At 38.1% G+C, this 11,744-nt stretch overlaps 1 protein-coding gene across 1 annotated transcript in view; it reads left to right on the top strand.

Moving 5' to 3' along the window:
* The window catches only part of LOC122774663 (dyslexia-associated protein KIAA0319 homolog), a 15,083-nt gene extending 4,451 nt beyond the window's left edge, over positions 1-10,632 (top strand). The window contains exon 6 of the mRNA XM_044034127.1: positions 10,616-10,632. Coding sequence (XP_043890062.1) covers positions 10,616-10,632 — 17 coding nt within the window. The remainder of the gene's footprint in view (positions 1-10,615) is intronic.
* Positions 10,633-11,744: the final 1,112 nt, after the last annotated feature.

Raw genomic sequence — 11,744 nt, 5'->3', positions numbered from 1 at the left:
TAGTATGTTGTCCAAAATCAGTCAAAAAAGTCAGAGTACCGTATGTCGTTCAAAATGAGACAAAAAAGTAATAGTTTAGTATGTCGTCCAAAATCAGACAAGATAAGACAAGTCGAGATAAGATATGTTGAGATAGGATAAGTTGAGATAATACAAAAGTTGAGATAAGACAAAGTAAGATAAGCTTTTGGCCTCTCCTTTCAATTACAAGAGCAGTCAGCGACCTGACATTAGTTCAAGTGCTGTCATCCACTAACCCTTAAAAAAAATAGCCTTTAATTTAAACTTAAGAAACTAAAGAAAACAGCAGTGATGTTTGTTAAAGGTCAGAGGTCCGTCAACCGACGCCACAATCTTTTTGTTGTCTCTCTCTCTCTCTTTTCATTTTGTGCTTCCTGGAAGAGAAGAATTACTGTTGACTTTATATCCTGTGTTATTGTGTGTGTGTGTGTGTGTTTGTCAAAGGCACAGCAGAGCATTGTTGTCACCTGACACACATTCATTCATTTTCTCTTCAAACACAGACGTTTGTGTGCTGTAAAAAAGACGTTGTTTTTACACTGAAAAAAACCCTTAACATTTTATATAGCGTAAAAGAATTTACTAAGTGAGTTCTATCAAAATAAAACAAATAACACATTAAATATTTAAAGGTGATATATGTATACTTTATGTAAACAATGTACAACAGCAGCCTGTAGTGGTTACATCAGGGTACTGCAATCACAAACATGGTCGAGTATTCAGAGCCAAAGTTTCTAGGACTATTATTGGGTGGTGGTGGTGGGCGGAGCTACAGACCAACACATTGTTTGTTGGACGTACAATAAATAAAAATGTATATCATGAATAAAGTGACTTTATAAAGGTCTTACATAATGTACCTTTAATTTGTTAACTGCAAATGTTTTTAAATAAGAAATATGATAATGTGATATACAGTAAAATTAAAGTAATTAAAACTCTACTAATGAAGTAAATTGAAAATATAGCTAGATCTTTCTAGCTAGCTATAGATAGATGGATAGATAGATAGATAGATAGATAGATAGATAGATAGATAGATGGACGGACAGACAGATAGATAAAGATAGTCCTCTTACTGGGAGGAGAAGTGTTTAAACTTTGATTGGGAAAGAAAAATCCTTCATTTCTTCAAGTACGCAGTATTTTGCTGCTGTGTTTTTGCCTTGGAACGATCGATGTCTGACCCACATTAGCAGTCGCCTGAATCACTGCAGACTTCATTTATTTACATTTTTTGTAAGGATCCAAACTTCCAGAAGTAGAAAAATCCACTTGATTTTCTGCATATTTACAGAGTTCTGTGAGGAGCTGGAGAACTTCCAAGGTTTAGAGAGACATGAACATGTCCTGGGTGGATTTTATTACCACAGCTGAGCAACTGAATATTTAAATGTTTGTTTGTTTTTTATAGAATGTCCAATGCAACCCTGTAAATTAATAAAACAACAGTTTATATTAAAGGGTTAGTATGTAGGAATAAACATGCGAAACAACAGATGTTATTTTTGGGAAATAACAACATTCAGATTCATTCTCTAAGGGGTTTGGTGTGGGAGAGTGAGTGGTTTACAAACTTCCCTTTCCTGTTGGAAAAGTCTGTCTTACAGTGAGATAAACTTCTTCTATTATTTTATCTTTAGTATTCTACGCTACAAAAACCTAAAACGTTCATTCCAGCAGCTCAGATCTTGATTTGAATATCAAAGTTTTATTTTTAGTGCCGTTGCAAACGTTGGTCTCACGTCCGTCACTTTTATTGATTTCAACCTTGTTTTCTGTCATTTCTCTGTGTGTAAATATTCTGTTTCCCACTGTTTGTTATGGAGGAGTCGTGTGTTAGTGCTGTGAATCACTGCTGCAGCAAATTAGAGCACATCATTGCAATTTGGAGGAGAATAAACCCAGCACCCCCACACACACACACACACACACACACACACACACAGCAATCACTCGCTGACTTCATCTCACAGTGACCTAGAAAGTGAAAAACAGCCTGATTTAAGCTGCCGAGTGTCCTGGAAGTTCTCCCAGTTTCAATTCATGACATAATTTGATCCTGTTTAAACGTCAACATTCATGAGAGCGGCTTATTTTTCTGCATTAAAACAGCTCGAAAGCTTCATTTCAGTTACTTAAAGAGACTTTATTCAAAAAGATTTTTGATAAGTGGCTAAAATCATTCAACCACACGTTAAAAAAATACCCAGCAGTATCATCTGTGTTCTATGTTTATGTGTGTAATTAACTAATAAATAATAACCAAAGAAATACAGTAAAACAAGAATAGAAATGTGATGTTACGCAGAAGGAAGCTTTCCTTCTGCATGGAGGATTTCTATATAATAATTCAACATTCATTCTGTGCCTTGTTTCCCGGCGAGTTTCAATTCCACGTTAAAGATCGATACCGGGCACTGAGCCCAGTGCTGCGGTGATTATTTCTGAATTTGTCAGGAAACTGCTCGAGCGGAAAAAAAGGAAATAAACAACGTGACTGGAATTTGTTATAGATAAGGCTTGGGCGTTTCTTTCACTCTTCTCTGTATATTTATATCATTTATTAGATAATATATCTGAACCTGCACACACACCCACACACACACACACACACACACTAAATGTCATTCATATCCGAGGAGTTTTGAAAGAGAATTTTTGTTTTATTTACCCAAAAATCATCCTGATGGTGAAGATGTCACTGAGATCTGAACTTGTTCAATGGGGCTGAAGCACGTGACATTTAAAATCGTTGCCAAATCTGTAATCTGTATTAAATCCGGATTAAATTTAGTCTTGTACGACCATGTTGTTTTTAAATGTTCAATGTGAAAACATTTGAAAAAAGAAATCTCTGTTTACAGAAGTAAAATTTGATTGATTTGAAAGATTTGATTTCAAATTATTCTTAAGATATTTTCTCTTTAACTAAACATGTTTTTAATTATCTGTCTGTAAATGTCACTAAATCTTTTCTTTTTCTAAAAATCACGGACATTGTTGCAACGTGAATTATTGTCACATTTTGTACATTTTATAATGACAAGGTTTCATTAACAGGTTTTTAACACAGACCTGTTCATGTGCTCATGCATTCATGTGTTCATGAGGTGAGAATAGAATCAGATAAATGTGCAGCTGCAGATGTTTTTCTCTGCGTCTGCAGTAAAATCAGCAGAATCTTTCCTTAAACTGAGTAATGACTTGTTTCATATCTGCAGTTTTCTGACGAATTATCATAAAACACAAATCCTCCAGCAAACAAACAAACAAACAAACATAACAACCACACTTTGTTTACACAAACTAACACATTACTTCTGCTCTTTTAGAAGCTCTGCAGCATATACACTGTATGTATATATATGTATATATATATATATATATACTGTATGTATATATACTGTATATAGTTATGTAATAATTCTTATTTTCAAAAGAAGAAACACAGGTCAAAGCAAATGAGTTTATCATTTATCATCAGTGACAAACACTGTGAATTAAATATTAAATATATAAAGTCTCCACAACAAACTAATCATCTCAAACTCATCTCATCTTATTTAGTCTCGTCATATCTTGTCTCATCTTGTCTCATCTTGTCTTATTCGATCTCGTCTTTTCTTATTTTCTTTGACCTTATCCCGTCTTATCTTGTTTTGTCTCTGATCTTTCGTCATCTGAAATTTTCTTCTCTTATCTCATCGTTTTTTCTTTGTGTCTTCTATTATTATGTTGTCTCTTTTCTTATTTTGTCCTCTTATCTTGTCTCGTTTCATCTCGTCCAAACCTAAACCATCTGATTTTATTTCATCAAATCTCGTCTTAAATAAGTTACACAGAAAATCTTGGAGGAGAATAAATGTCATCATGTCACATGTGACATTTGACATGACGACATTTGACCTGAGCTTTAATGAACTACTTTAATGGATTTACTCATTAATGTGATATTGAGTTAGATTGATTGATAATTAAGGACTTAATCACAGAAGTGAAGAGTTTCGTCCTTCCCGCGTTTACAAGGTCTTTTTTTTTAATTACAGCTCAGTAAAAACACGAAAACACTTTTAATCAAAGCGACTAACGTGTGTGTTTTCATTTCACGGCAGGTACGGTAAATGGATTTGACCTGTTTGTTTCTGACAGTCACGCGTTCAAATAAAGCCCATCAAAACAAACTTTAACACACACACACACACACACACAGGACAAACACACAACCAAGCTGAAGATTTGGAGGCGAATCGTCCACAAATCACACTGACACTATTTTATCAGCTCAGCTGTTTAAATTTAAAATGTAGCCGATAATTATAATGATGAAAATTTACGTCAAATCCATAATCTGGATGCAATCCAGGTGAAATTTAGTCTGGTAAATACTGATCTGTGAAGATGTCGCTGAATTATACACATCTGAACTTGTTGAATGGGAACCATTACATTTAAATTGACATTAAATTTAGATTTATTATACAGTTTTGCCCATTGAATGAGATTGTGATAGCATGTAGATCACCGTCTGATAATGATGGATTTTAAATAAAGATACCACTTGACCTGCTGAAGATAATAAGTGTAAAGTTTCACTGTCTCTAAACTGAAACAAACATAAGAAAAGAAAAATGAATTGTATTTTAGTCATTAGACTAGAACTAAAACAAAATTTTTGCTGTCAAAATTAACCCAAACCCTTTCGCCCGGGGCCCCAAACTCCCTTGATGTGCCTCTGGATGGGTAATCACAGAGAGTGGAGCGTGTGTGTGTGTGTGTGTGTGTGTGTCCTCGATTAAACATGGTGATTTCTCTTCTGGTAAAAATTTGTCATTACTTTCCAAATGAGACATTTTCCATTACTCTGCATCGTCGCCTCCTGCAGTCCGCTCACTGTTATTACTCTCTGGAGATCACATGACCAGCCCCTATCACACAGCCTGTCACATATACAGTATGTCAAATATATATATATATATATGCCAGCCTCCATGCAGCAGTGCTCGCAGTAATAAGACACTCCCAGCTCAGATCGGTGACTTCACTGCAGCGAGGCATCACTGTCGTTTCATATCTGCGGCAGAAATCAGCAGAAAAACAGCAGTTTGTTCACTTTTCACCACACAAACAATATTTACTTGGCGTTTGATTGACAGGGTAAATGGCAGTAGGTGTATGCTGCTGCTGATTCACACAGCAGACGTAACTGTTTCCATGTGGGAGCTGTGAGGTGGGCGACTTACTGACGAGCAGAGAGAGCCCACGTCTGAATGGTTGCTGCTGAAGTACACTGTGCTGTTAATTGTCCACATGCTTGTGTGATTGACAGTTCACCGTCTGTGAGGACGACAAGGACGAGGACGAAGCTGCTGCTGCTGCTGCTTCTTCTGCTGCTGCTGCTGCTTCTGTGGCCTTGACTTCACTCTGCTGTAAACTCTGCTCTTATATCTTTTTATATCTGTTACACAAAATAAACTGGACTGAAGGAGATTCTACTTTACTGTACTATACTATACTATACTATGCTATACTATACTGTGCTATACTATACTGTGCTATACTATACTATGCTATACTATACTGTGCTATACTATACTGTGCTATACCATAATATGCTATACTATACTGTGCTATACTATACCATATACTATACTGTGCTATACTATACTGCTATACTATACTGTGCGCTACTATGCTATACTGTGCTATGCTATAATGCTATACTATACATACTATACTATGCTATACTATACTGTGCTATACTATACTGTGCTATACTATACTATGCTATACTATACTGTGCTATACTATACTATGCTATAATATACTATGCTGTGCTATACTATACTATGCTGTGCTATACTATACTGTACTGTACTATACTATACTGTACTATGCTATACTGTGCTATACTATACTGTACTATAATATACTGTGCTATACTACACTGTACTATAATATACTGTGCTATACTATACTGTACTATACTATACTGTGCTATACTGTACTATGCTATACTGTACTGTACTATACTGTACTATGCTATACTGTGCTATACTATACTGTACTATACTATGCTGTGCTATACTATACTGTACTGTGCTATACTGTACTGTACTCTTGATTCCTACCTACAGTACTTACAAATGTTTTACTTACTTACTTACCGACTTATTTGTTTACCGACCTACCTACCAACTTAGTGTATTTATTTACGTACGTAACCAACCAACAAATCTAAAACCTACCTACCTGCCTACTTAGCCTTGCACCTACCTACGTGGTTTTCTACAGACGGTCTAACCAACCTTCCTATTAAGCAGCTGACCGGCCTACCTTGGACCCGTGTGCAGTTCTCTGGAGTGTCTTTGACAAAGCGCTGACGGACTCTTGTGTTTGCTGTTACAGAGAATTTCCTCGCAACATCGTCCACTAATGCACTCATTAGCTGTGGTAATGGAAAAGTACGAGGCTTTAATAGACTTGCAACATTGACTCTGCCCATGAGAACTGAATGAGCCTGTAGATAGTTGGTAAACAGTAGATAATTAGGATAATATATGGGAATTAGACATGCTTTGCTGTAAGGACATGAACAGGGGATTTGGAGCCACGACGATCATTCATATATAATCTTCATTCTGCGCGGCACATCCCGACTCCGCCGCTGCAATGTCGGCAATTTCTCATGGTAATTTATCACCTCCTATAAAGTATTACTTTGCACTTCCTGCTTATCTAACCCCGTGCTTTGACACGAGCCTCTGTAGATACACGGTGTCAATGGCTGCTGACACTGACAACTGAAAAACGATCGCGTTACGTCTCTGTCACTGCGGGTAAAATGACTCGTGCGACTAAAGCGAACCACTTGCACGTCGTAAAAAAAAAAAAAAGACAGAAAAGAAAAGCCTTGGGAACGAAACAGTTGGCGCTAAACAAACAACAAACCGCCTGGATTGATTTGAAAAAGAAAAAGATATGATTAATTCTTTATAATCTCCGTCTGAACCTCGGCACTGAACAAAGCTGGTGTTACAGCTTCAGCGTAAAGTCTCAGAGACCGCCTTAAAAAAATCAATGTGCAATTAGAGGTGTCTTGTATCGGCCGTGATGAATTATGCTCTCTGTTCTACAGCTGCGTCTGCAGACACTTGATCAGTTCAGCTTCCAGAGACCTGGTAAAGCAGAGCAGGGGGACGCACGGGGGATGAGCGGGGGGGAGAAACTGCTCTATTTCAAAGCCGTTCAGTCGAATGTATTGATTAACCATTTCACTTTACTGTGAAAGTGTGTCTGCGATCACTTCTATCAAGGAGAAGCAACAGACTGAGTCTGAAGACTCCTTTAGAAAATAAAAGAATGAAAGACCAGCCGACAAACCTACTCACTTACCAACCGAATTATTGACCTACTGACCGACCAACCAACCGATATACTTACTCACCTACCTACCTACCATGATGTCTGGGCTACAGTAGCTGCTAATGTCAAAACGCTGGTGCCATAGCTGCTAAAATATTATGCTAGTAGCTATGGTAGCATCTAGCCAGTGCTGCATCATAATCCCCAGTTGGTGCTGTCACTGCTAACCATGATGTCTGGGCTACAGTAGCTGCTAATGTCAAATGCTGATGCCGAATAGCTTCTGGCATAAGACATTAGCAGCTACTGTAGCCCAGACATCATGGTTAGCAGTGATAGCACAACTTGTGACTATGATTCAGCACCAGCTCGCTGCTGCTTTAAGTAGTAGCATAATATGTTAGCAGCCACAGTAGTTAGAAGCTACACAACAACTGCATTTGAGGTTAGCAGCTAACCTTGATGAGCGCCTACAATAGCTGCTACAATCTTAAGATAGCAACTATTATAGCTGGTGCTGGAGCTGCTAAACACAATGTCCGCTATGCTGCTAACATCAAACACAGATGCTACAGCTTCTGGCTACAATAGCTGTGAAAATAAAATGCTAGCAGCCACAGTAGCTGCAGCAGATGTAGCTGCTAACTCATTGACAGGCTATGGTGGCTGCTAACCTACAATGCTAACAAGTAGCTGCAAAAACAGCACTGATTTGGGAATACAATTTTAAAGAAAGAAGATATTTTTTTATAATTTAACTGTTGAAACTTCTTTTGTTGCTAAAAAGCCAGCGATTATATCTTCAAACCACACGTGTAAAAGAAACGGTGAACGTGTAAAGACGTGCGTGCTGTTTGTGAACTTTATGTAAACCTGGTTATGAACAAAGATGAAATAAACATGTGAACACATCATCATGAACGTGACGTTATAAACGCTGTGGACTCACTGAATCACAGGCCAGACGGTATTTTTACACCCAGTTTACGATCGAGGCTGCGATTATGTTTTTCATGTCTCACAGAGCGATCGTATACACGGAGAGGAGACCTTTCCTCAGAGACCACATTTATGAGCTGCTGCCTGTCCTCTCTCTGTCTGTGTCTCACCTCGTCTCACTCTGGTTTTCTTTAGTTTCTGATTGACACTGTCTAGGGTGTTGTTCCACAGAGTCGACAGAGAGGGCGCTCTCAGCAGCGTCCTCGTCCATTCACGTTCATCTTCAGTGAGAAGATTCATGGACGTACGTGTGTCCAAAAGACTCAACACTGTATGTCCTGGCTCATTCACTGTCACTGTCAACGTCAATAATTTGACTGTTTTACTTGACTCTGACTTTGCCCTGACCAAGATGGCTGCCACTTTGCCGCACACTGTTCATTATGAAATTATTTAAATGGGCGTGGCTATTGAGTCTGATATTAAGTATTTGTACAAGGTAAACTTTACTATATGACAGTAAAAATACTGTGTGACATAATTACTGTGAACGTATACAGGAAGTAATACTCCTTATAACCTCACTGTGAAAGTACCCGGCCTCTGTAAATGCATTAATGTTGTTACATAAATAAATTTGTCATATTTTATTATTTACTGTCTTGTTTTCATCCACGTTTCTCTCACACGTTCACAGTTTCTTACGTAACAAAATGGCTTCTCATCATCACTTTGTTTCTTTATATATTTGTACATAGACCACACACACACACACACACTGCCCTCGGCCCATTTACCCATAAACCTGCAACACGACGTACAACATTTTCTTATTATTGTTATTATTATTTTTTTCAAAATCCACCCATACACAAACACTGACGTGCTTTTTTTTTTTCAAACCCACAAACATGACAGTTTTTTTTCCTGTGTTTTTGTTTTTTCTTCTGATTTTTGTTCATTTTCTTCATCAAGGACACATTTATGTACATACAGATGTTATTATGTCACTGACAAACCCAGAGCGATGATAACGACGAGAGAGAGAGAGAGAGACAGACAGAGAGAGAGACAGACAGAGAAAGAGAGAGAGAGAGAGAGAGAGAGGGGAAATAAAAAGCATGTCAGAGACAGTGCTGAGAAGCTGACAGAAGAAAACAGAAGATCGACCTACTCTTGTGCTTGAAATGGAATCTGTGGTTATTTCTTTGGGGTCAGTTTCCACGGAAAAACCCAACAACATCGCAGAAGAAACAGAAGACTTTTTTCAGTACACGTCGTGTTTTAAACAAAGAACCATTTAAACAGAGTTTCACAATCATTTCTGTTCTCATTACTGTACAACAGAGTATTAAATATACCTCATTAAAGGGATAGTTCCATGTTGTTTAAAGAGGTACTGGCAAGTGAGTGCAGACTGTGCTGTGAGCGCCCCCTGTCTGTCTAAGTCTACGATATCTCTGAAGAACACATTGACGTCTTTATCTCACTGTAAGACAGACTTTTCCAACAGGAAACTGAAGTTTGTAAACCATTCACTCTCCCACACCAAACCTCATAGAGAAAATCAGTGATTTTAACATCACACACACACAGGAGTTGTTGATCCACTGCTGCCTCCATCCCTAAGTTCAAATGTCTTATTTTGTCAATTCGGCTTTCAAAATCCTTTGTTCAGATTCACTGCAGTGACACAAAGTGACCACATGAGGCAGCAGTAGACCAGAAGCTCCTGTGTCCCTGCGAGCTAAAATCACTGATTTTCTCTATGGGGTTTGGTGTGGGAGAGTGAGTGGTTTACAAACTTCAGTTTCCTGTCTCAAAAGTCTGTCTAACAGTGAGATAAAAACGTGAGCGCGTTCTTAAAGATATTGCAGACGTAAACGGACGTAGATTTTTTTTGTGTGTGTTTTCACGAGCGCTCGTGTCTCAGGCTGCGTCTCAGTGTCAGTTCCTCACTCAGTCACACATGATAGAACTATCACTGTAAAGATTTTTTTTTCAGAAATCACACCACAGCTTTAACCACATCTGTTTCCTGTTGCACATTAGGGTCAGGGGTTATTGCTGGTTTTTCAGAACAAAAGTCAAACTGAACATATTCAGACAGTGAGTGAGTTCCTTCTCAGGTGCACTCGTCCCTCTGTGGACACTTTAGATGGCAGATTTGCATAAAGACGCTGCATGTGAGTGTGGTTTCAGCAGAGAAACTCGTGTTTGTGCTGTTTTAACTGAGGGGGCGTGGCCTATAACTCTGCCATGTTGTTTTTTTGTCCGTGTGTCGCAGGTTCACCGCCACACTGAGGCCACCTCCACCTTGAAAGTGGATTCCTGTCAGTGGCAGGAGAGACTTTGATTTATGGGGGCCGTCATTGGCTGGCAGGGGATTTGGGGGAAGCAGGGGAGGCGGGGCATCTGCCACAGGTAACAGACAATTACACCTTTATCTCCCTGTGGTCTGGAGAACCAGAGACCGGCTGACACAGATCCACTTATGTAGAGAGAGAGAAACACTCACACTGTGACAGGATGACTAATATACTGTAAATGTGGGAGTGAGTGAGTGAGTGAGTGAGTGATGCATTAAAAAAAGCTCCAATACATACACTGTTAAAAATTAGAGGTCGACCGATAGTGGATTAAAAAAAGAAGGAAAAAAAAAAGATCAATACAATAACAATAAATTGAAACATGAAAAATCTGATTGATCACCCGCGCCCCCCCACCAAAAAAATTGCAAATGATGCAGAAAATTCATATAATTTGCATAAAAAATGATTAATGTCAATGTTAAAAATTTACAAAACTGAATGTTTAAGTGTATTTCTTAATTTCCCCAATTACATTACTATCTAATTAGCATCTACTACCACAAGGTGGCAGCAGCAGCAGTAGCAGCAGCAAGCGTTTTGTGAGAGGCCTGAATGTGTGTTTGCATAAGCGGGGAGTTTTACGAGGTTCCTTGAATGTATCTCAGAAGCTGAAATCGGTTGTTTTGGCTGAAAAAAGACAAAATCGGTCGACCTCTGACGCGTCATGGTCCGTCACTGTCTCTGATGATAAAATCCCTCACAATATGATCTTTAAAAAACGTGTCATGGCAAAATAGAGCACGTCACTTTGAAAACTTTACACTTTTTTTTTCTCTGTCATTATTTTGTGACTTCTCACAGTAAAGTATAAAAAAAAGGATTTTTCCTCACACACAGCTCGTCACCAGCAGACGTTTGTTTTTTCTCACACAGTTTTACTGTTCATACTTATCCAAACACTTATTTAACATCATCACCGTCGTCATCATCATCGGTATTGTTATAATTATCATTATTATTATAATTATTAATATCATTATTATTATGTTTATTATTATTAACACCAATAAAGTAAAAGCAGGTAACCTTGCAGAGGAAAACAGA

The sequence above is a fragment of the Solea senegalensis genome, linkage group LG9 (assembly GCF_019176455.1).
Source record: "Solea senegalensis isolate Sse05_10M linkage group LG9, IFAPA_SoseM_1, whole genome shotgun sequence".
NCBI lineage: Eukaryota > Metazoa > Chordata > Actinopteri > Pleuronectiformes > Soleidae > Solea > Solea senegalensis.
This window is presented reverse-complemented; position numbering and strand designations above follow the sequence as displayed.